The sequence below is a fragment of the Pseudochaenichthys georgianus genome, chromosome 9 (genome assembly GCF_902827115.2).
Source record: "Pseudochaenichthys georgianus chromosome 9, fPseGeo1.2, whole genome shotgun sequence".
In the NCBI taxonomy this organism is placed as follows: domain Eukaryota; kingdom Metazoa; phylum Chordata; class Actinopteri; order Perciformes; family Channichthyidae; genus Pseudochaenichthys; species Pseudochaenichthys georgianus.
Window position 1 is genome coordinate 36,865,585 of NC_047511.1, and position 26,240 is coordinate 36,891,824.

Below are 26,240 nucleotides of genomic sequence, written 5' to 3' on the forward strand. Positions count from 1 at the left end.
CAAGGCATGCCATGTTTGATCTGCAAACACATCTGCCCAACTGGAGATGATTTCATTTTTAGAAACAGAAAGAAGCGGCAACAAAAGTAATATTTAAACTAAAGGGGGGAATAAACCTGTGTGTGTGTGTGTGTGTGTGTGTGTGTGTGTGTGTGTGTGTGTGTGTTAAGGAGGGGAAAAGAAAAAAGAGATTCTGTCAATGGCCCAGCAGTCCCAGGGGGGTGGCGTGGATCTGCAAACTCACACTGCAGCACTACAGCTGGAGCTGCAGAACACACTGCACACTCACACTGTATCAGTTCACACATACTTCAGCCCAGGAATATAAATGTATTAAAATGTATAAAAAAGTAGACTTGAATATAGATATAAAAATCACCTAAATCCAAATATATTAGTTAATATTTACCACAAATGCTTCACTCCCCCCCCCCCCCCCCCCCCATATAGTTCTACGCACTCAAGATTTAGGGTGTACAATAATGAGAGAAGCTTGAACACATTTTATTTCCCTTTAAATCAGTATTTAGATGTATTGCTTTGATAAATTACACCTCGTTAACACCTTAAATAATAAAACTCATCAACAAGGTGCTACACTGATGCGGGTGAATATTTTCCTGCGCAGCCATACTTTTCTGGGGAACAGATATCTCTTTAAACAGAGTGTGTGTCCTGGTGCTGACTTGAAAGTTTCCCCTCCCTCCTATAAAAGCGCAGCGCTCTCGCTCCTCTGCAGTCACATCTCATCCAGCCAAGATGAGTTTCACAGCAGAGCACCACCTCTACGGCCCGTCCTCGTACCGCAAGGCTCGGCCCTCCTCAGGGTCCTCCAGCGGCTTCCACTCCCAGCGCCGCCGCCTCACCTACAGCCAGCCGCCCTCCGCAGACAACCAGGACAACTTCGGCGGAGACATGCCTCGCAGGAACGAGAAGGAGATCCTGCAGACTCTCAATGACAGGTTCGCCGGCTACATCGACAAGGTGCGCAACCTGGAAATGCACAACCGCAACTTGGAGGCAGAAGCCGAAGCTCTGCGGCAGAACCAGGCCGGGCGCAGCTCGGTTGGAGAGCACTACGAGCGAGAGCTGGGCGACCTTAGGGGTCTCCTGCAGCAGTTGACGGGGGAGAAAGCTCGCGCTGCCCTGGAGCACGACCACCTGGATGAAGACATCCAGCACCTGCAGGCCCGGCTCGAGGAAGAGGCGCGAAACCGGGAGGAGATGGATGCTGCCGCACGCACCATGAAAAAGTATGCGGAAGAGTGCCGCTTGACGCGTACGGAGCTTGACAAGAAGCTTCGCGCCCTGGAGGAGGAGGGCGTTTTCCTGAAAAAGAACCACGAGGAAGAAGTGGCGGAGCTTCTCGAGCAGATTCACGGTGCGCAGGTGAGCTTTGACATGCGGGACACGATGAAGAGTGACGTGACCGGCGCACTGCGAGAGATCCGCGCGCAGCTGGACGTCCATGCATCCAAGAACTCAACACAGGCCGAAGAATGGTTTAAAGGTGAGTAGAGTGAAAAGGGAAAGTCAAAAAAAGTTGTAGTTTAGTTAAAGAAGAGAAAACTATTACGTGAGCTTTAAATGCGAATCATAGTGTTTTTCTCTTTTCAGGAGCTTGCAGTATAGTGCATACATCAGGTTTGCAAGGATTACTATTTGTTTTAAAATATTAACATATCAACAATAAAACTATGAAGCAAACGGGTCCTGCCTTGATAACCGTTAGACCAAACCAAATTCCCAGATTGCAAATCCATTTTCTACTAAATGGAGAGGTTTAATAAGAGAATAAAGTCAGATATCATGAATATAAAATGCAGACATGTAACCCCGGTAATAATATGACTTGCAGTTTGAATGGTTATCCTCTATGGGTGCATCGCTGCGGCAGAGTGATTTTTACTTAAGGCAGGCACTGCAGGGGAGAGATGGCACAAAGAGAGGAGACTATGATTAATTTGCTCTCTCACAGTGGGTAACAGTGGGTGTGCTGTTGTTCCCCCAATCTGCACTGTGTGTTTCTCTCACCCTGAACCTCTACAAATAGAATAGCCACTTCAAGGTCACTGTTTGTGGTAGGAGAACACGAATAATACTGCTCCGTCACTCTAGTCATCCTTTATGATGTCGTGACTGGAGCTCTCCAAAGACATGGAAGTAAGCTAGTCTTTAGATATGATGGAGAGATGATAGATGAAGACACATGCAAGGAAATGCAGCATCAGGTCCACACAGCACTTCTGTGCAAATAGACAGCCGACAGCTTTACAGGCCATGGAAGTTTTCTCTGAACTGCATGTCACAGAATGATTTATAGATCCACCCTTGCTGCACATCTACATGCTGACGTGATAGAACAAGTGAAAGGTGTACACAGAATGACCTTCCCTGTGAGGTCCGGCTGACTGCAGCACTTTGGTTCTTTCATGCTTGGAGGAGGGAGGGAGCTGAGTCAGACTACTGACTGACAGATGGAAACTGCCAAGGTTACTCAGTAGAAACTCCCTGAGGACGGGTCAAATGTCTCAGGACCAAGATTAACAAAAAAAGACAAAACTATGAATAATTCAGAATCTCTCTAAACTCCAGCAGATCACTTTATACTGTTTTTGCACCAATGGAAGGACACAGCAAATGTGATTTCTGAATAGTGTTCAATCTCTGCAGTGCGCATGAACCGTCTGTCTGACGCTGCTCGCACCAACCATGATGCAATTCGTGGAAGCCAGGAAGAGATTGGAGAGTACCGCCGTCAGCTCCAGAGCCGCACCATCGAGCTGGAGACTCTTCGGGGAACCAAGGACTCCCTGGAGAGGCAGCGTATGGAGTGTGAAGACAGACACCACGATGACCTCAACTCCCTACAGGCATGACATCCACACACACATCTCATTTATCCCCAAAAAGGGAAACACACATGCATTGCACATTTCCTTTTATAACATCTGCATCATATTTGATTTGTTTTCTTTTTGCAGGAAACCATTAATCACCTGGACAATGAGCTGAAAACCACTAAATGGGAGATGGCCAGCCAGCTGAAGGACTACCAGGAGCTGCTGAATGTGAAGATGGCTCTAGATATTGAGATTGCTGCTTATAGGTTGGTCACGATTTCAAACCACACATAATTAAATGTATTCTTTAGTTATTTACCTTTTCCCTGACTACGTGTTGTTGTCTTTTAAACAGGAAGTTACTGGAGGGAGAGGAGAATCGCTTTGTTTCAGGAGCAAGTCCCTACTCTTACCTCGAGAGCAGAATGTCTTCCCACTTGAAGATGAAAACAGAGGAAATCTCAGATACAGTCATCGTGGAGGAGCAGACCGATGAGACCCAGGTGACAGAGGTCACAGAGGAGGCAGATGAGGATGAAGAGGAGGGAGAAGAGGAAGAAAAAGACGAGGAAACCAAAGAAGATGAGGAAGAAGGAGAGGGAGAAGATAAGGACGAGGAAGGAGAGGGAGAAGAAGACAAGGAGGAAGATAAGGAAGAAGAAGGGAAGGGAGAGGAAGACGAGGCAGATGAGGAAGAAGATAAGTCAACATCTCCAGAAAAGAAGGGATCTCCTCAGCCTAAATCACCAGTATCCAAATCACCAGCCCCCAAATCCCCCATGCCCAAATCTCCGGCTAAGTCCCCTGCAGGGAAATCCCCCGCAGGAGCAGAGTCAAAGTCACCTGAGTCCAAATCCCCTGAATCCAAGTCTCCTCGTCCCTCAACCCCTGAATCCAAGTCTCCTCGTCCCTCAACCCCTGAATCCAAGTCTCCTCGTCCCTCAACCCCTGAACTGAAGTCCCCAGAAAAAGAGAAGGCCGAGCCCGCCGCCACTAAAGAAACCCCAGAAGAGGGGAAGAAAGAGGAGAAGCCTCAGCCTGTCAAGGAGGAAAAGAAGGAGAAAGAAGAGCCCGTGAAGGAAGAGAAGAAGCAAGAGCCCAAGGAGAAAGAGCCCGAGAAGGAAGAGAAGAAGGAAGAGAAGAAGCAAGAGCCCAAGGAGAAAGAGCCCGAGAAGGAAGAGAAGAAGGAAGAGAAGAAGCAAGAGCCCAAGGAGAAAGAGCCCGAGAAGGAAGAGAAGAAGGAAGAGCCCAAGGAGAAAGAGCCCGAGAAGGAAGAGAAGAAGGAAGAGGCCAAGGAGAAAGAGCCCGAGAAGGAAGAGAAGAAGGAAGAGGCCAAGGAGAAAGAGCCAGAGAAGGCCGATAAACCTGATGCTAAGAAAGAGAGCAAGGCAGAGGATGCTTCAAAACCTGCAGCTGCCAGCAAGCCCTCAGAGGACAAGCCCAAGTCTGAGCCTAAAGAGAGCGCTCCCCCCACCAAGGAGGAGAAACCCGCTGCTCCTAAATCTGAGAAGACCGAGCCCGAGACAAAGCCTGCACCTAAAGCCGAACCCGAGAAAACCGACAGCAAGAAGGACGAGAAGAAGCCCGAGGCTAAAAAGGAGGCTGGTAAAGATGAGAGCAAGGAAGTGAAGGATGAAGGGAAGCAGGAGAAATCCTCTGGCACCGAGGCAAAGGACAAGGAGGAGAAAGTGAAGAAGTAAAACTGATAAGCTGTAATTGAAGGCACAAAGGGAGGAGGAAGTGGAGATGCCAAAGAACTATGAGAAGTGAAGGAAGGCAGGGTAAAGAGCAGGAGTAAGAAGCTTGATGCTCCCAGCTGTTCAGATGGACGCCTTAATGTCCAAAGTAAAGCAGGTTATGATATAAGCAATAGTGAGTTCTGTAGCAAATAACCCCCAGCACCCTGAGTATGGCCATTACCCCCCCCCCCCGAGCTTCTGATGTATGACTGTAGTGAATGCTCTAAGCTCTTTATCTGAATGTGACAACTACATAACAAGTGCATTTAAAATGAATCCCGCTGAGGGGAACTTGCTGAGATGTCAAAAAAAAATCAAGTGAGAGATTGTGACAGATATTATATATATATAAACAAGTATATTTAAAGAGATACAAATGTCTATATTATATTTACACATACTTCAGTAAGAAAAACTTGAAATTATGCTTGTTGTTCACCTTGCTGCTGCTGCTTCTCCTGACAGGTGAACTGCAGCGTCTCACTTCTCTGGTCTGCAATGCTAGGACAATGATGACTATGTGTTATTTATGAACTGCTGAGAATATGCAATATGAAACAGATAAATAAAGAATGATATCAAACACAGAAGGCGTTTGGGAGATTGTCTTTACATTGCATGCAAAACAGAGTGAGGATTCGTGAAGGAGAAATGTCAAGACTCATCAAGGTGTGAGGCTTTAAAGGGTAAATGCTGCCAGTGACTGCACTGCATTGCGGACAATGAGAGGGGGAGCTGTACCCCACCAAAGCAGACACCACACCCTTCCTCACATCCCATAGACCACGCTCATGTATAGATCAGGAGCGGCGATGCTTGCTTGCACGAAACACATTCAATTTAGCCTCTTACTTCCACTCCTGCCTCCTCACTGCAAAGAGAGCTGTGGTTCAAAATGACCATAAACACAAGTCAATATCTTTAATATCACGAGTACGGTTAAGATTAATAAGGACCAGGCCTTTTTGAATTTGAAAACAATACAACATTTGTCGTTATCCGGTTATGCATTAAAGTAGTATTTGAGCTATTCATGGATTTTAAATGTTGATATTGTCTGTTGTCCTATCCATTAGGATGAGTAGAGCAGCAGGTTAAAAAACCCACCCATCTTTTTTTATAGATACATTTATTGGCATTGGTCACACGGCTAACTCAGGAAGATTTGTTCAACCTGGCAGGGCTTTAGTGTTTGCATCACGTAATGACACACTAATCATTTTGAGTATATCCAAATATAAGAGTTATTTCACCCTTAAATATTGAAATGGAAATGTTCCCATGCAACAATGTGTCCCTTAATAGAAGTACATGAGCCAACATCGTTTATTTCTTTTGTTCCCATGGTTCCCATATAAGGAGGAGTACCAGATTGCACCACCTTCTACACCATGGAAGATGCTCATGAATGAAAACAGCAGCTTTGTCTTCTTCTACATCCACCCATATATCTGAGGGATTACTGTCTGGATTTTAGCTCCTCTAGACTGCTGCTAGCTAATCACAACATGTGAGTAATCCTTGATTGAAATGGCTCCAGTATCCAGAATAACCTGTTTTTTCTCAGTTAAATAATGCAGGATTATAAATGTATACTTTGCTGACTGCAAAGTATACCAAATATCATATTCCTTGGATTTAACTCTCTGGGGAAATGATGCAGCTCGCTGTGGCAAGGAAGCACAACGGCATAATAATCGGAGTGCAGACGTCGCCTATAAATAGAGCCGCACGGAGAGGTGAGTAGGAGAGGCAGGAAGAGGGATGGAAAAGAGAATTTAGATTACACAGCAAAGCACTGCTTTAAACAGACCAGACACACAATCATTCAAGAAAATAACGCAGCTTTTATTTCCAAACATGTAAAATGACTTTTAAAATGTATACTTTCTGGAGCCACAAAAAGGTAAGCATACAGGAGTTACATTTGTAAAGTACAGCACTGAGAATCATATGGACAAATCTAGCGGTGACTGAAGAAGCCCTGAGGGTGGTTGTACTTGAACGGCTTCAGACGATTTGGACCCCTGAGGAAGAGAGTGACATGTCAGCGATAGTTTATTCACATACAGATACATTTTGTGAGCTGAGGGCTTCTTGTGACTGTGTACCTGACGGTGCGCAGGCACATCTTTTCTCTGGGAAACTCTAGTGGTCCCTCCACACTGTCATCTTGACCTTCAGTCTCCAAATAAACATCCAGGCAGACACAGAGGCGTGAAATCTGATTGGTCAGGAGCTGGTGTCCCGGGCGGGGCCCCTGTAGTTCATTTTTGAACACATTGATCTCGCTCTCCATGGCCTGAAAAAAGCAAAGATGAGACTGAAATATCTGGACGTAAAGTGAGATGGCGCAACAACAGAGAACAACCTAAGTGATCAATATTGACAAATGCTCATACTCGAAGGTTGTCATCTGTGCGTCCGGTGCGCTCTCCCTTCCAGCTGAGGGAGAGGGAGAACAGGGGGGAGATTTCTGGGTAACGGGGACTCAGCACCAAGGCGGCCTGGAGACGAGCTGAGAGGAGAAAGATAAGGGCAGGATTGTTATAAGAAAGAAACAAATAAAAAATATAGTTATTGAAATGGCCAATTCTAGCATTAGTGTTAAAGTTACCTGTGCCTCTTTCCACCACAGACATAAAGTACAGGTCTGACTCCTTTGCCAGCCCAGCATCAGACACATGGCGAGTATATGGCAGCTCCTACCGACCAAGAGAAATATCACAGTAAGACAAGGTGACCGGTCATTTAAAATATCAATGCATATGTGGTGATGTGTGTATACCATGTACTCCTGCTGAGTGATGGTGGTCCAGCGGGATAAACGGGAGATGATCTTGGCAGGAAAGAGGTGCTGACACTCACTGGAGACCGGGATGATGCTGTGCTCTGAGGGCAGGTGCACAAATAAACTCAGTCAAAATGTCATATCTCCTCTTCAGCACTATTTGTTCCTTGATGGTTAACATGAATTGTACCTAAAGAGGCAAACTGTTTGTGCAAAGCCAAGCGAGCCTGCAGCCGTCCCCTCAGCAGCTTCATGGTGTTCTCCATGTGGCTGGCACTCAGAGAACTGCCCACACTCACACCCTGGAGAGACATGAGCATAGAGGAACATGACGAGGCTGTAACACACAGAAACTGCTGCACAACAGGGATCATTTCAACACACACCTCTGAGGAGTCTTTAGGGAAATGTAGTCCTCCCAGACTCTGAACCCACATGTAGGGATGGCCCAGCTCCTCCACATAATCAGCAAAGGTAACAATCCTGAAAGGAAATGTTGAGTTATTTTCTTAAATTCAAAAAGGTAGGATTCTCCATACATCTTCTAATTTCCTTTAATAACTTCACATCCTCACCCGACTTTATCAAACTGGTAGCGATTCGCTGGATTGGGCGTTTCTTTGCCCTGGTCGCTGCTGTAGAGACAGCTGAGTAGAGTGTCTGATTTCAGCAGGTCGCTGTAGAGGAAGACATCATTAGACATTCAGTGACACAGATAGGTAGGCAGGGTGCTTTGAGCGGTATTTCAGGTGTTTCAAAAGGCACTTTCACACCGGAGTACTTTTCCCTTTTAGTTCCGATAGTTCCTGGGATTTTGCGTTCACACCAAAAAGAGAATCTAGAGAGCAGGTACTTTCCTGGGGAGAAAAAAGTTCTAATTTCTGATTGGCTGGGCGAATTGCAAACCACGGCCCATAAAATTCGGAAAAGTTTTGTGAAGCCGCCATTGTATTTTCTGGCATTAGCATTATTATCATTAGCCCCGCGCACCAACGGAGAGAGAATAACTTATGGAAACACAAAAAAAAATGTGGGAGCGGTGGGGATGAGGAGGTGTCGGCGTTCTGGCGATTCACTCGGAAGACAGTCCCCAACTCCGGGGACTTCCGGTGGCAGTATACGCCGTGAAGAAGAAGAAGTGACGTCCCTCAGGGACTTATTCCGGTGTGAACGCGATCTGCTCTTAGTTCCATGTTCTAAGTGCTGGGAACTACACTGAACAAAAATATAATGCAACACTTTTGTTTTTGCTCCCATTTTTCATGAGATGAACTCAAAGATCTAAAACAGTGTCTATTTACACAAAATAACCATTTCTCTCAAATATTGTTCACAAATCTGAAAAAATCTGTGATAGTGAGCACTTCTCCTTTGCCGAGATAATCCATCCCACCTCACAGGTGTGGCATATCAAGATGCTGATTAGACAGCATGATTATTGCACAGGTGTGCCTTAGGCTGGCCACAATAAAAGGCCACTCTAAAAATGTTCAGTTGTATCACACAGCACATTTCCACAGATGTCGCAATTTTGAGGGAGCGTGCAATTGGCATGCTGACAGCAGGAATGTCCACCAGAGCTGTTGCCCGTGAATTGAATGTTCATTTCTCTACCATAAGCCGTCTCCAAAGGCGTTTCAGAGACTTTGGCAGTACATCCAACCGGCCTCACAACCGCAGACCACGTGTAACCACACCAGCCCAGGACCTCCACATCCAGCATGTTCACCTCCAAGATCGTCTGAGACCAGCCACTCGGACGGCTGCTGCAACAATCGGTTTGCATAACCAAAGAATTTCTGCACAAACTGTCAGAAACCGTCTCAGGGAAGCTCATCTGCATGTTCGTCGTCCTCATCGGGGTCTCGACCTGACTCCGGTTCGTCTTCGTAACCGACTTGAGTGGGCAGATGCTCACATTCGATGGCGTCTGGCACGTTGGAGAGGTGTTCTCTTCACGGATGAATCCCGGTTTTCACTGTTCAGGGCAGATGGCAGACAGCGTGTGTGGCGTCGCGTGGGTGAGCGGTTTTCTGATGTCAATGTTGTGAATCGAGTGGCCCATGGCGGTGGTGGGGTTATGGTATGGGCAGGCGTATGTTATGGACGACGAACACAGGTGTATTTTATTGATGGCATTGTGAATGCACAGAGATACCGTGATCCTGAGGCCCATTGTTGTGCCATTCATCCACGACCATCACCTCATGTTGCAGCATGGTAATGCACGGCCCCATGTTGCAAGGATCTGTACACAATTCCTGGAGGCTGAAAACATCCCAGTTCTTGCATGACCAGCATACTCACCGGAAATGTCACCCATTGAGCATGTTTGGGATGCTCTGGATCGGCGTATACGACAGCGTGTTCCAGTTCCTGCCAATATCCAGCAGCTTCGCACAGCCATTGAAGAGGAGTGGGCCAACATTCCACAGGCCACAATCAACAACCTGATCAACTCTATGCGAAGGAGATGTGTTGCACTGCGTGAGGCAAAAGGTGGTCACACCAGATACTGACTGGTTTTCGGACCCCCCCAGACCCCCCCAATAAAGCAAAACTGCACGTTTCAGAGTGGCCTTTTATTGTGGCCAGCCTAAGGCACACCTGTGCAATAATCATGCTGTCTAATCAGCATCTTGATATGCCACACCTGTGAGGTGGGATGGATTATCTCGGCAAAGGAGAAGTGCTCACTATCACAGATGTTTTCAGATTTGTGAACAATATTTGAGAGAAATGGTTATTTTGTGTAAATAGAAAATGTTTTAGATCTTTGAGTTCATCTCATGAAAAATGGGAGCAAAAACAAAAGTGTTGCATTTATATTTTTGTTCGGTGTAAGTACGGCAAAGTACTTGGTGTGAAAGCGGCTAAAGTGGGGTTTTATTAGATACAAGTATTGTCAGTGTATAACCTACAGAAGATGTTGGTAGGCACGCCCCCAGTATGGAGAAACAGGCAGGAGTTACGGCCCGGGACGTGTTTTTTGCCAATCAAGACAGCAGTAGACCATAAACCTTTGTGCTGCTGTTTTGGTTAATGGAGTCTGGTGGCTTTTATAAGGGAGCATAGATAACGGCTTAAGGCTTCTAAGGTCTTTGATGTCAAGGTAAAGCGTTGAAGATATTCCAAAAATAGCAAGACGCTGATGTTTATCGATGTACATTTTGCTGCTGCATCATCCACGGCAGTGCATTGCTTTACTCCTGTGCCAGAACTCCATTATGTTGGGGCTGTGCTGATTGCAATCTACTGTAGTTAATAGACTATGGCCAAGTACTTCATATAACCTCACTTTAAACGATCTGAAACTATCTTTAAGGCCACACACACACACACACACACACACACACACACACACACACACACACACACACACACACACACACACACACACACACACACACACACACACACACACACACACACACACACACACACACACACACACACACACACACACACACACACACACACACACCCTGCGCTGATGGCCGAGATGAGGTCTGTTGAGGTGGAGACCTTGGCCTTGACAGTCGTAATGTTCAGATTCATCAGGTAGTAGAAGTGGAGATGGAGGATGCTGCCATCTGTGGAGACATAATAGATAACACAAGGTGAGGAACTAATCCATTACTAGCTCATTGCTCCTGCCCCCCCCCCTCCTCTTTTCATTACTCCTCCCAGTGAACGTCCCCCAGGGTTTACTTCACACTGCAGCGCATCGGAACAATAACAGGGTGTGGTCACAACGGCAGCTAGCAGCACTCGGGGGATATATATACAATGCTGATGGTCAACCTTCACACTCCCCCTCCCTGCAGTCACTGTGAACTCTGTGGCACTCTGTCATTCACTGAAACGTGCGCTGCTCTCTTTTCGCCTTGACTGCAGCAAATTGACTGCTGCAGCTGGCACCAGTGAAGAAAAAGGGGCAGGGGGAAGACACTAGAAACACAAGCAGAGGTTAGAGAACGCCCGGTGATGAGAAAATATGCTTACAGCATGTTGTAGGTGCTGCAGACTCAAAATGCTGCAAGCATCTCTCTCCCCACTCTCCCTCCTTTAGGTAGAGTTACGCCTGCAATGCAGATCTCCCTGTAATCTGTCACTATTCCTCTTATTGCCAGCAGAGGGAACACAAGGGTCAAGTGGTGTCATGACATCATGCTGGCAGACCAGGTCAGCTTACTTTCTTTCACTTACTATTCGTTAGGTTTAGAGTTCCATCTGGCTTGAATGTGCTGACAGGGAATGCACAGACCTAGCTGGTGCAGACTTTAAAACAGGATATATGCAGGAATCCTGAAGTCAAATGTAATACCTTTTAAGACCTTTTTTAAGACCCTTTCCATACATTTTAAGACCTCATCGCAACTTCGAGTTCTAACCGGTTACATTGGCGACACACTTTACCTCACATTTACTATATTGATTGTAAGATAGCACAACTAAACAGAGTGCAGACAGACTACTGAAGCCTCCTCTCCACATGAACTTCAACCTCTCTGTGAAGGTCAGGTTTAATGCAGCATGCTGCTTTGTTGCTTCTGTACTCTGTGCTCTTTCATTCCAGTAGAACTCCTCAGAAACCAGTATTTGACCAATAAACAAAACAATTGACAAAACTTTGAACTATGAAATATATTAAACTTTGGTGAGCTTCAGCGGGGTAATGCCATATAGGAGCTCCCTCACAAATACCCAGGGGTTAAATTGGGCTGGGGCTGTCCGGGGCTAAGCCCTGGCACATAGGACGATGCTCTGTCGTCATCACCCTCACACATTTGTCATATGTTTACAAAAAACGATATATATGTTAAGTCTTTTCTCGTTCTTAATATAGACTATATTTAGGGTCGATATGTGTTGACCATAGACTGTATATATATATGTGTTGACCTTACTTTAAAATAGCAGATCTCTGTGACCGGATATAGTTTGGCTTAGACCCCGGCCCCACGAGGACGCATACAGTAAAACACATACGCAAACGCAAAAAAGTCTTCCGTTCACACGCATTCGATTCATTAACGTGTCCGTTCACACTAGACCGCTGGAAATGCTGGAAACGCTGTAGTGCATATGCCAGGCCTGTAAGTGGCGCTGCTGCCGCCACAAAATACACCAAAAGCAGCGAAGAAGACCCCGGAGCATGGTTGCGGTGGACGCAGGGTGGATGGCGTGTTCTCCTGCTGTAAATCTCTCAGGTAGTCCACCAGCAGATAACCCCCCCCCCCCCACACAGAGCGGAGCAAGGCAACGAAACTTAAAATAAGAAGCAGCATTTTATGGCACGCTATGCATGGGGCCACCTTGAGGGGGTTTCCCGAAATGTTGTTTCAGTAAATTAAAGAGTGTTTCATGTTGTCGTTGCTGTGGACCTTCTTAATACCTTGGAAAATGCCGTCTAATACTTTTTAATAGCCTTAATTTTCGCTAAATTGATTTATCAACTTTTAATACCCCGCGGACACCCTGTAATAATTGAAGTCAACATGAATGTAGAATGAGTTACCTTTACACTTGAGGTCTAAGCAGAGCGACAGAGGGTGCCTTTTCAGCATCTCCTTTCTTTTGTCATCCAGCTGGCCCCCTGTAGTTGGCCTTCTTCTCTTCTATCGATAAGAAACAAAGGAAACAAAGATGAAGCGAAACAAATACAAAAAACATTGCATGTTCGACAAGTAAAGATTGAAAAGGAAGCAGGAGTTGCAGACGTGTCGTTGTACTTATCTCTGACAGACATCTAAATAGGTCTTTAAGAAAAGATGTATTCACTTTACTAGACATTCCATCAGACCAAATGACAACAAAAGGAGCAGAATTTAAGCGAATGTGCTTGTGCAGGGTGGGCTCAGGTTACAGTCATCTAGCCATTCTTGGTAACTATTTCCCAGAACCCCCTAGCTGACACTTGTAGGGATGCAGGAGGCAATCGATAGCTGCCGCTACCTGACCCCGCTGAACGCATCGTGTAGCAGCTTAGGCTTCAGGGACAGTTTGTGTCTGTTGCAAAGACGAGTGCATTAACAAATAGTTTAATCCTCGGACCTGAGGGTCCCAGTGTGTGTGTTTTGGGAGTAAAGCAGAGGGTAAAACGTACCGTCTTTTCTTGCTCCTCCTCTGCATCTGAGTCACTCTCGTCATCTGTGTGAAACCAGAACACATCTTTAAATGGGGTTTTGTTTTTGTTGGAGAAGCCACAATGATTTGTTTGATATGTGCGGTAAGTCTAATTTTGGTAAAGCCGTGTTTGTACCCTGGGAATCTTCTGGAGGTTTGGACAGGGCCTTGGCCTCATCCACATCCCCACTGATGGAGACACTCAGGTTCTTGTCTGTCATGGAAACAAAATACATCAGTGAAAATTAGGCCTTCATTTATATAGAAAATGTTACATTACATTCTTAAACATTTTCTACGGACTACTCACCACAGGCTTGGCCATAGGCGTTGGCCTGAACAAACAGCACATAGAGGGCTGGAGGCAGGTGGCGGGCGACCTCTGTCTGTATCTGAGCCTGTTCAAACGGCATGGCAAGGTACTCCTGCACGGGGAGAGAGGCCTGGGCAAGGAGGGAGAACACACATTGTGTTATCATTCAGAGGATCAGTTCATGGTACAGCAGATAGGATTGTCACCTCAACAAAGAGGTCAGTCAATATCATAATGATATGAACAACACATGCTCCAAGCCATTCTTACTGAAACAAAACCAGTTACTTCCAGACTGCAAGGAAAAGTGAAATCAGATCTGTTTTTTGTTTACAAATCAATGGTAACAGTACAAATGCAATCTGATCTTTTCAAAACGTCTTTGGCTATGATACCATGTGGTCAGACAAAGCTCTCATTGCTTACAATGCAACCAAAGAATAAGCAATACATGGATATTCATGAGGGTTTTATTTAACTCGAAGATTGGCATTTTTCACAATTCTGCGTATGCTGAATTAATATAAAAAAACTTGACACCCTAACATTTTGAAATAATTCGATATCAGGGAGGCCACTGAAGTCATAATGTAAACACGTTTCTTTCTTTATCCTCATCCTCGTTATCATCTGCTCATGGAGTTGCTGGCTTCGACTGCAAATCGACTTAGAAATTAAACCGTAAAAGCTGACCACGCTGGCATCTATTTTTACAACATTGTATAGCATGACTTATTTGGTTTTTGTACATCGAATCAGCTGCCTGACTCGTTCAAACAGAAAACTGATATTGGCTACATTTCAAAGTCATGTGACCAATAAAAAAAAGGGCAGATTTGAGCAATAAGGCTTGCAGTGTGAACGTAGCAGTAGTGTGGTGAAACCTTTATATTATAGCAACTAAACAGATGTAATACCTGCATGATGGCATTGAGTCCAGGCTGCAGGCTCGTCAGATGTTCCTTCTTCACCTCGATGCTCTTCTGGATCTTCTCCTTCGTGGACTGGCACTCCTTGTATTTTTCTGCCAACCTGTATAAAAGCACAATCCTTCACTAGCTGCTCTGTGCCCCCCTGCATCAGGTTTCATTTACACCACAGCATGCGGCACAGGGACAGGTATGCATACCTCTTCCTCTGTTCAAGCTCCCAGTCCAGTCGGGCCAGTGTGAGTTGGTGGGGATCGTTTTTTGTGAGGTGAGGCCTGGAAATCTCGTCTGGCGCTTCCTGGTAAAACTCTGACTCAGACACCAAGTCGATCTCTTCATGCTTTGACCTGGATCACAGAAAGGGATGTTAGGGAAAGGTACGACAACAATATAAAAAAGTGTATAATTATTACCAATGGAAAAGTCTCTGTGACTTTTTTAAATATCAGCGTCAACTGTATAAATTATTCACAAGTTATATTTTACTCCACAGGTGAGTAATTCATTTGACTTACATTCTGACTGGTCATAAACGCACATTTGACAGAAAGGGGGTGACTTTATTTGTATGGGTTGATGTGTATTTTATTAGAAGACATTTTGTTATAATCTTGATTCAAAGTGCTGAATAAGGCTGCTTTCTTTGTTACTTCTTTTATATAACGATTGATAGCAGAGTAGATTTTCATTGTGCTTGGTTTCTGACATGTTCAGTATGAAAGCTGTTCTTATTGAATTATTTATTTTGAACGTACTTGAACTCCAGACACTTGCTGATCTCCTTCTGAAGATGCATGACTTCATAGAGCAGGTTCTGTAACTGAAGGTGCAGCACATCCACTTTCTGCTTTGCCTGAGGGAAAAAGAGATGGTTATGGTTGGTTTGTAAACACTATTCAAGTGCCAGGTTAAACAATATGCCAAGAAGATTTAATAAAAACAATCATCAATATGCAGGATCTGAACTGGATCAAAATATTCTAAACAAAAACAGGTGATGAAGCGTTTTCGGCTCACAGTGGCAGACACTGCGGTTTGGTATTTAAAGTAGAAAAAGTACTTAGTGTTCAACTTCCTGATCAGCACAAAAAGGAAGTTGAGGCAGCACTTTTTTCAGCAAATAAATGAAATCCAGTAAACTTAATTTAAGCTGGAATATCTTTGAATATCTCATTGGAAAGGATTTGAGGGCTGTGTATATTTACATCGTGTGTTTGGTCTCTGCCTTTCTTTAGTCGCATATGAGCCAGGCGGTTGAGTTTTTTCAGATTCATGAAGTGGATGCATCCCTGCATACGTCTCTGCTCGACCTCAGCACTCTGAGGACAGACACAACCAGTTAGACTTCATTATTAAAGAGGTGAACAAACAAAATCAACATTGGCTTGGATCATATATACAATGCTATGAGAATAATCATGATATTCATGTTATTTAACTTCCCCTAACTCTTGGCCAATATCCCATAACCTATAAAAAGATCTTCGCTTAGGAATAACAGTCCCATTATTTTTAAAACATATTTATCACTGTCAGTATTTATATTAAATGTTACAAAAAAACACTAGTGCCGTAATTAATACGACCAAGGATTATTTTACAATTGTTTTGTTTATTATTACTATTATTATTATAACCATGTACCTGTTTTTAAAATCATTACCTCATTCTGTTACGTAAACAACTATCCAAATAAAATTGTAAATTCTAGATTAGGTGTTTCTCACCTCTCCTGCATAATCTATTTGGTTATTGTTATGTCTTTGCTTTAATCCCCTTATTTTGGCTAAGCTAAACCTAAGAGGTGATGTATTCGGTTCACCAATTCTACAAACTGTATGTATAACGTTTCTGCTGTAGAGGACTGATATCACCTTGAAGAGTTCAACTATTGTGTAATCGGACATCTCTACAATATTACTGAAAAATACAGAGTAATGACAGAGGCGATTAAATGTGTGAATCTTAAAAATGTGATTCTTACCCCTTCCTTTGCTCCATTAGCCTTGAGCTCCTGGATCTCACTCATCATTGTGGCCAAACCCTCACATGACTCTTTGTACTGCAGGAAGTCCTGCTCAGGGTCCCTGCTGTCCAGCTCCACCTCCTCATTGTACACACGCACATCCTGGGGAAAAAACAAACATCAATATATACAGTTTATCAAACCACTATCAGTAACGCTTTAACCTGAGCCCACCTTTGTTTTGGTGCTGTAAGAAGTCAGAGTACTGGGTCCATTTACAAAAGCTGGGATTCTTAGGTCGCTGAACTTGACTCAAATATTGATAACTTAAAAGGTGACTCTCGTAAATGAATCACCTGGTTTTCTGGTTGGTTACAACATAATGACGAAGAGAAAATGGATGTACACCCAATCTAATGTTTGCTCCCATATTTCATGGGATAAAGAGTTCCTTTGTATTAATCATAAAAGAAGATCATATTACGTCTAGGCCTTTCTAAAATACAGCCATATTTCTGTTAATGGTTGTGAAAACAGTTGAATGTTGTCCATGTTGAATTTCAAACTAATGCTCGACTGTTTTGAATGTGATATCTTGGCTACATTTCTAAATGATACCTTATAAATAGATACTATTATGTCTTACTTATCATACTTTATAGTTCCCACATTGGGAAATTATTTTTGTTACAGCAGCAGTGTGGCAATAACATATTTAAAAAGGTGGAATAAAGTATAATCATTATAAAAATAAAAACAATTAACAGCAAATGTAAAGATATCTACTGTAGACATATATCAAAACATAATGTAAAATATTCTTGATACATTAAACTGGACCAAAAAACTGCAGCAACAGAAGTATAGACGTATACTACGGTAGCAGAAACACATAGGATAGTATATAAATGACAGATGTGCAAGGTAGCTGTTGTGCAAATTGTTCATGGTTATAGAGAGGGAGAAACTTTAACTATGGAGCAGCTGGCTCTGCCAGCCAGGAGGTGTATTTATTCTGACAACAGAGGACTTTGACCCCAGTCTTCCTGCTTGTGGCCCTCCCTACACACTGCGGCCCCTCCTCCCGGTGTGACCTACCCTTATTATACATCCATGGACCTACCTGCTGCTCCGCTTCTCGACCTCGCTTCATCTCTGGGGTTCCTCCTTCACTGCGGACCACCTTTGACTTTCGCTTCTTCAGGGCGTCCGACGACATGACTGACTGGTCAAAGAGGGGAAAACATATAGACAAAAAACAATATAATAGAGATAAACCAAAATAACTTAAATTGGTTATAGTAAGCGCCAACTATACTTCTCTATTAGCAGCCTAGCAACTGTTAGCATGTTAGCTCAGTGGTTCTTACTAGCTTATTTGCTAACAACCGCTAGCTTGTTGGCTCATAAAGGCATGTTGCCAGTAACGGGTTAAGAAAAGTGAATAAACTGCTAGTTTGACGGGATATTTATCAATAGGAACATACCTCCAATATGCAAAAAAAACTCTGATATCCTTAAATCGTGCGAAAATGGGCATGTAACGTTACAGGATACTTTGTTTAGCCGCTAAGCAAAGAGCTGAAGATTGACGGAAGCCCTGTCCTGCCAAAAACACAATCCGGATATCAACCGGAACACTGCCCCCTAGAGAAAGAACCTAGTATTGTGAGTAATTCGGTAAACTGAACTAGGCCTCTCATTTATATCTCTATTGTTTGATCCCAAGTTAGGAAAAGGACAAAATGGAGAAAACAATAAGCTACAGTAAAAGTAGCAACATCATAGTCCTTGTACATACATTTCAATCGTTTTTTGTACATAATTTGTTTTATATTTAAAAAGACAACTCCATAAACCCGTATTTTTTCACTTACCAAGTTCACTTTAGTTAGAAATATACAATATAAAGATTTACCTGAGCTTTTAATGCTAACCCTTCTGAAAAAAGACTTATTTCATATACATACATACATACATACATACAGTGTATGAATGCATACTTTGTTTCAAGATAGTTACTTATTTACATTAAACATGTATCTGAAAAAGCAACAATATACACCAAATACATTGAAAAGTTATTTATTCACAGTACTGGTGACACTATAAAAATGTACAAAACACATTTGACAATGATCAGCATACTGAAGTTATCTAGAATGCAAAAGTTTCTATTTATTTATTCTCTTTCACAATAAGCAGAACAAGGAATCTGTCAGTCGTCCCTCACTTGGCCATATCGATCAGACTCTGCAAAGACGTGGGGACCCAAGTTTTCTCTCCTTGCACAAACACAACCCCTCTGTCGATGTAGATGACAATACGCCCAAAGGTGTACAGCTGTTTGCCCTCGTGCCGTTTCGCCACTAAGGGCATGAAGACAATGTTGTTCTCCTCTGCCTTTGCCTGGATAAGATCTTTGAAGTTAGTTGGCACACCCGAGCTGATTCCTCTGTGAGCCACACTCTCTGCATCTCTACGCTCCTGCATCGCTTCATACTGGAAGTCTTTTCGCCTCTCTGTCTGTGTGAGGTATGCAATGTTCTCTCTTGCACCAGGTTGCATGTATCCACCTATGGATAAGAGAATCATGAGTTAAGTCTTATTTTTTGTTGAAACGGAGAGAAAAAAAATAGATAAATTGTCATATATCTTATACAAGGATGGTGTTCTATAGTTTCCATGTTTATTTTCTGAGACGCTGCCATACGAACCCATGCCTGAAGACACTGCGCGGTTCATGATGTCCAAAGCTTCGTTGAATTTGTCTTTAATGAGGGGCTGTGTTAACAAGGCGTCACTAAACATGGTTTTCCAACCCAGGTACCATTTTGTGATTTCCTCGTAGTTAGGACTGTTGCTCAACCATGAGCACAAGACCTAAAAACAACAAAGCCCACACAGACATAACAAAGACAACAAAAACATTTAATCAGTCAAATTAAGTATACACAATAACCCATTGCAGTTAAGTGCATTCCCATAGTTTCTGATATGTGCACGTATCTTTACTGACCTGCAACCACTTTGTGAAGAAGTTTTTGTCCAGCAGCGACACCAGGCTGGAGGGGGACAACATGCCCTCCCAGTCCATCACCCAGTGAAATGGCTCCATCTGCTGCTGGTGAGGGTTGATAACCAGCTCCTCCAGACACAGAGCTAAGGAGGAACATCACATCAAAATAAGAAACCAGGGAGGGACAGGGAAGGATAACAATGTAGGGATATTCTTCCCTTGCTTTGGAATAGTTAAAAGGTGTCACTTATAAATACATACCTAGTTTAGGGATGATGTTCTTCACCATGAAGGCCTCCCATGCACCTGGAGTAAAAACATCTTTCCAAGGCAGCAGGATGAGGCGGGCTGAAGTGTCGCTGGGATGCCATCGCTGCAAGGCATTGGATAGTTTGCTCCTGATTGGTGGGTAAAGAGGCTCTAGACGTGCTTGTAGAAGAGGCAACCAAGGATGGATCCAGGAGTGGATGGGCACTGTGTCAGTTAAAGGGTTCCAGGTATCCACCTATCAAACAAGACACAGAAATATATTTTGGAAATGTACTCGTAATTATCCACAAGTGAATTATGTTTCTGTACATCAAAGTAAGAGTGTGTTAAAGAGGTGTATCTTGCCTCTCGCTGTAGCCGGGGGAGGATCAGCTGCTCCATCAGGTGATCCAGGATCCACAGAGGGAGTATAGGAGCCCACAACTCCACGCAGTCCACCATTGGCCCCACGTTACGAGGCTGCCACGCCGTCACACAGGGCCGCATCACTGAGATCCACACCTCCCACAACAGTCTGGACCAACAAACACAGGACACACATGTTGTTTAAAACAGGCTGTAATGCCGAGCCAGTATACCTAATTAACATAAACATGTGAGCAAAGCTTTTATATTATTTTGTTTAAAGTGACCTGTGGTAAGGGTCCATGTTTGAATCTGGGGCACTACTGTGGAAGTCTCTAGATTCAAGGATTGCTCTCCACTGACCGATGTCTTCCAGACAATAGGAGCTGTCCTGAAATGTGAAGAATTCATTTTGAGAAGTGGTAGCATCATTATTAACGATAAATGTTGTAGTTGCATCAGAAAAGATAGTTGCAAGAACCTACCTTCAAAGGGTCCCAGGACCGAAGTTTGTCCTTGAGTAATGGCTGTACAACCGCTACAGCCAGGTCGGCCAATCCCATTGTCTTGTATTCTTCATAATAGTCTGTTTGTAAAGTCTCAAAGATTCGGGCACACTCCTGAAGGAAGAGAAGGCAAAACAGTTACATATATAAACTGCAGCTGACACTTTCCATGGATGTATATTTATTTCTTGTTGTTTTGTTTTCGTTTTCTTTGTTTATATAATTTATTTACTAAATGAGAATCACCCCTCAAGACCTTTCAAGTATAAAACAATGAATGCATCAATGGTTAAGCATGTGATAACAGAGCAATGACTACAAAACGGAAACAGTCTGATTACAGTCGGTGTGGTCTTTTTGTGTTCACTGTATACATTAAGATTTGTACCTGCAGGCTGGGTCCCTCCTCCCCAGGTGCCATCTCTCCAGAAGGAAAACGCCCCACCAATTCCAGAACGGCCTCTATTCTCTGGATGGAATCTTGCTCTGCCTCCAGTCTGCTCTGCAGTGCCCGTGACTCATGGCTCAGAGACACAACTACATCTTTTTCATGCTGCAGACGTCTGGCGGACTACAGGAGGGGGGAAATACGGTGTTAAATATGTCAGCATAAGAAGTAGCAGAGTGGTACATAGAAAGTAATGATACTTTTGGTTCCCTCTTACCTGTAATATGTCTTGTTCTGTGAGGTCTATCAGAAGCTGCAGGTTATGTTCGAGTTCAGGGAGAGCAAAGCCAGATCCCTTCTGATCCTGAGTGGAGAGGCTTGGTGGACCTTCATCTGGAACACTGTGCTTGTTGGTCATCTGACTGTAACTATAATATACCTTTTGTTCTCTTCCAGTCATATCTATGACCTAGAAATGGGAACAGATATGGGGTAAATGAGATTCAGAGATAAAATGGCAGCCTATATGCACAATATAATGTCATCCAAATGGGATTGTACCAGTATAAAAGTAGAATTGACTTAAGTTCCAGATTGTTATTACAGCATTGCAGCCTAATTCAATAATGATTTAATAGAATTCCTGTGAGAAGACGCAAGTGTAAATGCCAGTCTTTACAAACGTACCTTGACCTGTGCCAGCTCCCCAGCGGATACGGCTGTAGTGCGTCCTGCCAGCTTGCCTTTAGATTTTAGCTCGTCCACAGTCCTGTAGGAGTACTTTGGTTTCTTTTTTCCTACAGAGCCTGCCGGATCCTTACGCCACTGGCCAAGTTCCTTCTGAAATTCCTACACAGACGTTTAAAATAACATTACAAATCGATATTGAATGATACTGATACTATATAATCTCATAGTTACTATGTTATTCTAACTACCTTTTCCTCCTCTTCCTCTGAGTCAACGGTAGGAAAGTCCTGAAGACTCTGCTTAGTTCGTTCATTGCCATAGGCACCCACTGCTCCCTTTCCTTTACGAAGTTTTGCCTCAATTGGGTTTATGATACCTGTAGAAATAAAAGAGTGTCAGGTTATATCAACTCTACTCTGTTGCTCCAACAAAGCACACAATATGACCAAATATCTAAATAACATAGCATACTCAGGGCTACCCACCTTGAGCATTCTTGCCCAGTCCTTTGCCTGGTTGGTATCCCATTTTCTGCAGAAGTTTCTGTCCAATTCCCCTCGTATGCTTCTCCCAGGTACCAAGGCCTTTCCCAGACTGAATGCCACCTGCAAACCTCTGGGGCTGGTTCCCCCGGAAAGTACCCTAACAAAAAAAAGAAATCCTTCTTCACAAAACACTGTAGCAGAAAACACTTCAATGGGCATGAACAAACACGCAACAAAAAGCTACCATTTGGAGTTTTTTGGGTGCAGTGCTGCGAGGGGGGGGTGGCGGTGGTGCTGAAGGACCTTCATCTTCTGAGTCATCAGAGCCTCCTTCTGCTTTTTGCAGTTTCTCCTCTGCTGCAGACTTACGCAGTCCAGCACTCACAAAGTTTACTGGAGCAGTGTAGTCTTTGGAGCTGGACAAAACACAAACAATTGATACATTTTGTTAACATTAGTTGATAAGTCACTAAGCAGTAGTTGGTGTTTGTGTGTAGTATTTATGTTGGGCCGACTACAATGGGGTCTTGTTTTGAAGTCTATTCCCCTTTGTATAGTGTTTCCTTCCTGTTAGATCTTCAATTGTTAGGAGTAGAAGAACAAAGAGAAAGCAATGCCTTACTTCTTGCCACCAAAGCTAGGCCTCTCATCCTCGTCTGAGTCTCTGTCAGCCCAGATCCCGTAGGTGGCCTGATCCTTGGTCGGCCTATGTCTCTGACGCCCTGGGTTAAACTCGTTGGCGAGGTCCCAGTCTGTCACCTCAAAGCTCTCCACCTCCACACCATCCTCCTCCTCCTCCCGCCTCCCATATAGATGGGACATAGACATCTTTGCATGGCACAAAAAATAAAGGATGAAGACAGTTCAAGTGGTGTAACTCTTGTAGTAATAAGGCACACAATCTTTATCTGCTGATGAAAGCCAAAAGAGGTGGTTGAAAGCTTGTATTATGAAGTAACAATCGATAAAAAAATAATAAAAAAACACTTTTCATATAGCAGTTTATTTTACAAGAGAAGCAGCTTCAACACCAAAAAATACTAATACAAATATTATATTTTGAGAATTAGTAAATAAATAAAAATGACATCAATATTTTGCCAAGTAAAGTTATGAGAGTTATGATCAATTTAAATTGTTTGCATTGGTAGATCACTAAAATAGCATTTTTAACTTGTTTACACGATACGACTTTGGCAATTAAATTGTAAAAAACATTAAAATTAGACTAGAATCTAGTAAAATGTCCAGGAATGTAACTTCTTTTCAAGAAAATTAGAATTCTTCCTGCAGGTTTAGACTATTTTGAATGCTTTATAGTTGTGATCATGTGGTTATGCAGTGAGGTTAATAACAATTAAGGTGTATTTGTACTTTAATAGTTAGCGAATTAAGCAACTCAATTGCTGTTTTGTAAACATAACTAAATTAGATTTGATACATACAACGTGAAGAAAGCTAATATTGACTAGCAACAGCTAGCGTTAGCTTATGATAACTGCTCGCTTTGACCAGAAACTTGCGTAATGGCACATATAAAACAAATGATAGTTTTCTATAACTAACCTGCAACGTTAGTTATCCTTCTTTCTGGAAATAAGTAACAGATTAATTCATCCGCGGCAGTTATAAAAAAGTAATGCAGCCAAAACCAGGCAGCAACTCGTTCTACAAACGAAAACACAAGTACTTCCGGTTGTCACCGTAGCTGCCGGTGTTACACCGAACTTTGTACCCATAAATTGTCTATCGCTAATTTATATCATTATTATAATATAAAGCGTATTAACGTTTCTTTTAATATATGTAACCTACACGTCTATAGTTCGTTTATTGACCAAGTAATTTTACAAACACGATTTACTATTTGGCATGACATCGGAAGAGCAAAATGATTGTGTTGCACTCAAAATAATCCGTATGGCTTTAGACTCGCCAGCCCATGGAAGCACTCACATAAGAACTTTGTTAATGGAAAATATATTGTAAAGAAGTATTTATACGTTTGTACATGGGTCACCGGTGAATTAAAACAGATGTCGGACACCGGGGAGCAGTGGCAAGTTGCCCGGCGACGAAAAGGTGCAGCGCGGAAATCAAAACCACTTCAGGTGTCCTCAAACTCAAGATGCTGCCAGGAGCCGCTGGACATCGGGAAAACTGTAAAAAGAATCAGAGACACATTGTAAGAAGTCCAGTTAAGCAGAAACCTTAGGGATATCATTAATTGTTCATGTTGTAACCAGTAACATTGCTAATCCCCTCCTTCTGCAGGTCTGAGCTAAGATGCGAGGAGTTTTGGCCTCAGTGGAAAGGTGAGTACTCTGAAGTGGTGTCAGTATCAACAAATATATTAGTTTGACTATGGAGTCATTTATCATGCAGCTCAGTGACCCTTTTGGGGACTCTTGTCTTCAGAGCAGCTTCTGGTGGCACTAGGATCAGTAGAGCTCTCAAAACCTCAAGAGGACAGGGACCCAGAAGGCCCCACAGAAGATGGCCAGCTGTTTCAACATCTGGACTGTGTGTGTTATGGCCTTGGCTCCTTTTCCTCGTGTGTCTCAGCTCGCTTCCAGCTCGCCATGTTGCTGCTGCTATTGGACGCAGGACAGGTTAGAGGATGTGTTGATCTAATGAGATAACTAACAGTCTTCATGAAACCCTGTTCATTGAGTTCTGTGTCTGACTTCACCTTCTGTTTTAGATTTCTCTGAAGGACTGCTTTATTTATGACCCCGCCTTCTCATCTGGAGAGAGGGATGTGTTAATGCAGCTGGGTTTGACTGTACTCACAGAAAATGAGGTCAGTAATAATTTTGTACCTGTTATACATGTACAAAAACTGCAAGTTCCCTGCACATACAATCGATCAAATACAATTAATCTGCCAGTGTTGTTGAAGATGTTGAAACTAACAATACGATGAACGTCTCCCTATATTTTGCAGGAAGGAAAGCGTCTGGCGACTAAGCCCACACTCTTTTACCTAATGCATTGTGGGAAAGCTCTGTACAACAACCTTCTGTGGAAGAATTGGAGTACTCAATGTCTTCCTCGGATGATAATCATTGGAAACAGCTTCAATGGCATTTTGGACAGGTTAGTACAAGACATAAATGATGGAGATGATGTTAAAGAAATGGCAGCTGAGGTGAGGTTACATTTCCTGTCTGTCATCCCAACAGAACTATCGAGAGAGAATTCAAGCGGGACTACATCTACATTACTCAGGCTGTGTCTGTGTGTGAGGACAGACTGCTGCCTTGTCCATCCCGTCTGATTGACGTCTTCAGTGACACTGCAGTCATCACCTTTCCAACCAGCAGCCTTAACCGTCTCCCACAATCCACCTGGGCAGAGCCGCCTGAGCCACAGTACCAACACTGTCCTGATTTAGAGATAATTCAGAGGGAAACACATGTGGGAGAAAGGGGAGGAACCATAAACTGACTTTATATTGTTGCCATTTTTTTTTTAAACAAGAGAGCCCTACCTCTAATTGGAGACTCTTTCAATAAAATCATAGTTTGCCTCAAGGTGGTTTTTTTTGTAAAATATTAGACAAATGCAATCTGAATTTTCTCAACACACTACGGTTTTTGCACATGTATGGCGTTCCATTTGTTTGTGAGCACACCCAGCTCAGCGTGAAGCTGGGTGTGGCTCCCACTGGTTCAGCAGGTGGGACATCACTGGATATCCAACACCGTGTAGACTTAACTTTCCAGAGCATTACTCTGCAGCAGGCTACAGTTTATATCAAGGGTGTTGAGGCCAACGGTTTTACAATGATCAAAATCAGTTGTCATAGTTGTCATCAATGGGAA

The 26,240-nt window shown here is 43.4% G+C and overlaps 4 protein-coding genes across 5 annotated transcripts; 2 read left to right on the plus strand and 2 right to left on the minus strand.

Moving 5' to 3' along the window:
• The first annotated feature begins 615 nt into the window (after nucleotides 1-615).
• On the plus strand, nucleotides 616-5,164 carry LOC117451858 (neurofilament heavy polypeptide-like). The gene is made up of 4 exons (XM_034090196.2): nucleotides 616-1,510; nucleotides 2,674-2,873; nucleotides 2,985-3,109; nucleotides 3,199-5,164. Exons 1-4 carry the CDS (start codon nucleotides 760-762, stop codon nucleotides 4,541-4,543), a joined length of 2,421 nt encoding a protein of 806 aa, XP_033946087.1. The 5' UTR covers nucleotides 616-759; the 3' UTR covers nucleotides 4,544-5,164.
• Nucleotides 5,165-6,409: 1,245 nt separating this feature from the next.
• thoc5 (THO complex 5) lies at nucleotides 6,410-18,326 on the minus strand. Of its 2 annotated transcripts, none has more exons than XM_071204278.1 (20): nucleotides 18,198-18,326; nucleotides 17,834-17,931; nucleotides 16,729-16,872; nucleotides 15,950-16,063; nucleotides 15,500-15,597; nucleotides 14,945-15,091; nucleotides 14,733-14,847; nucleotides 13,813-13,945; nucleotides 13,639-13,716; nucleotides 13,483-13,526; nucleotides 12,895-12,994; nucleotides 10,858-10,966; nucleotides 7,949-8,050; nucleotides 7,760-7,856; nucleotides 7,564-7,675; nucleotides 7,371-7,474; nucleotides 7,200-7,287; nucleotides 6,985-7,100; nucleotides 6,694-6,884; nucleotides 6,410-6,609 (listed from the first exon to the last, which is right to left on the minus strand). In XM_071204278.1, the coding sequence occupies exons 2-20, from the start codon at nucleotides 17,927-17,929 to the stop codon at nucleotides 6,546-6,548; spliced, it is 2,052 nt and encodes a 683-aa protein (XP_071060379.1). In that variant the 5' UTR covers nucleotides 17,930-17,931; nucleotides 18,198-18,326; the 3' UTR covers nucleotides 6,410-6,545. The 2 variants fall into 2 exon arrangements, with proteins under 2 accessions (XP_071060379.1, XP_033946893.1); XM_034091002.1 differs by having other exon boundaries at nucleotides 17,834-17,935.
• A 453-nt stretch (nucleotides 18,327-18,779) lies between these two features.
• tfip11 (tuftelin interacting protein 11) lies at nucleotides 18,780-24,100 on the minus strand. Its single transcript, XM_034090468.1, has 15 exons — nucleotides 23,980-24,100; nucleotides 23,036-23,241; nucleotides 22,658-22,829; nucleotides 22,414-22,570; nucleotides 22,177-22,304; nucleotides 21,926-22,087; nucleotides 21,516-21,707; nucleotides 21,239-21,421; nucleotides 20,830-20,964; nucleotides 20,632-20,735; nucleotides 20,345-20,513; nucleotides 19,991-20,234; nucleotides 19,730-19,872; nucleotides 19,428-19,593; nucleotides 18,780-19,286 (listed from the first exon to the last, which is right to left on the minus strand). Exons 2-15 carry the CDS (start codon nucleotides 23,239-23,241, stop codon nucleotides 18,940-18,942), a joined length of 2,508 nt encoding a protein of 835 aa, XP_033946359.1. The 5' UTR covers nucleotides 23,980-24,100; the 3' UTR covers nucleotides 18,780-18,939.
• Nucleotides 24,101-24,217: 117 nt separating this feature from the next.
• srrd (SRR1 domain containing) lies at nucleotides 24,218-25,945 on the plus strand. Its single transcript, XM_034090469.2, has 6 exons — nucleotides 24,218-24,598; nucleotides 24,688-24,728; nucleotides 24,832-25,025; nucleotides 25,118-25,216; nucleotides 25,361-25,512; nucleotides 25,599-25,945. Exons 1-6 carry the CDS (start codon nucleotides 24,450-24,452, stop codon nucleotides 25,861-25,863), a joined length of 900 nt encoding a protein of 299 aa, XP_033946360.1. The 5' UTR covers nucleotides 24,218-24,449; the 3' UTR covers nucleotides 25,864-25,945.
• The last annotated feature ends 295 nt before the right edge of the window (nucleotides 25,946-26,240 follow it).

What these genes read in the sequence shown, in the direction of transcription:
- srrd (XM_034090469.2), top strand. Translation starts at nt 24,450, where the DNA reads ATGTCGGACACCGGGGAGCAGTGGCAAGTTGCCCGGCGACGAAAAGGT. An exon ending in CTGTACTCACAGAAAATGAG is followed by an intron (nt 25,217 to 25,360) that starts GTCAGTAATAAT and finishes TATATTTTGCAG; the next exon opens with GAAGGAAAGCGTCTGGCGAC. An exon ending in TTCAATGGCATTTTGGACAG is followed by an intron (nt 25,513 to 25,598) that starts GTTAGTACAAGA and finishes TCATCCCAACAG; the next exon opens with AACTATCGAGAGAGAATTCA.
- thoc5 (XM_071204278.1), bottom strand. Translation starts at nt 17,929, where the DNA reads ATGTCGTCGGACGCCCTGAAGAAGCGAAAGTCAAAGGTGGTCCGCAGT. An exon ending in CTAATGGAGCAAAGGAAGGG is followed by an intron (nt 16,064 to 16,728) that starts GTAAGAATCACA and finishes GTCTGTCCTCAG; the next exon opens with AGTGCTGAGGTCGAGCAGAG. An exon ending in CGCCTATGGCCAAGCCTGTG is followed by an intron (nt 13,717 to 13,812) that starts GTGAGTAGTCCG and finishes TTTCCATGACAG; the next exon opens with ACAAGAACCTGAGTGTCTCC.
- LOC117451858 (XM_034090196.2), top strand. Translation starts at nt 760, where the DNA reads ATGAGTTTCACAGCAGAGCACCACCTCTACGGCCCGTCCTCGTACCGC. An exon ending in GGCCGAAGAATGGTTTAAAG is followed by an intron (nt 1,511 to 2,673) that starts GTGAGTAGAGTG and finishes CAATCTCTGCAG; the next exon opens with TGCGCATGAACCGTCTGTCT. An exon ending in ATGACCTCAACTCCCTACAG is followed by an intron (nt 2,874 to 2,984) that starts GCATGACATCCA and finishes TTCTTTTTGCAG; the next exon opens with GAAACCATTAATCACCTGGA.
- tfip11 (XM_034090468.1), bottom strand. Translation starts at nt 23,241, where the DNA reads ATGTCTATGTCCCATCTATATGGGAGGCGGGAGGAGGAGGAGGATGGT. An exon ending in GGTCCTGGGACCCTTTGAAG is followed by an intron (nt 20,736 to 20,829) that starts GTAGGTTCTTGC and finishes TTCACATTTCAG; the next exon opens with GACAGCTCCTATTGTCTGGA. An exon ending in TCCCCCGGCTACAGCGAGAG is followed by an intron (nt 20,235 to 20,344) that starts GCAAGATACACC and finishes CTTGTTTGATAG; the next exon opens with GTGGATACCTGGAACCCTTT.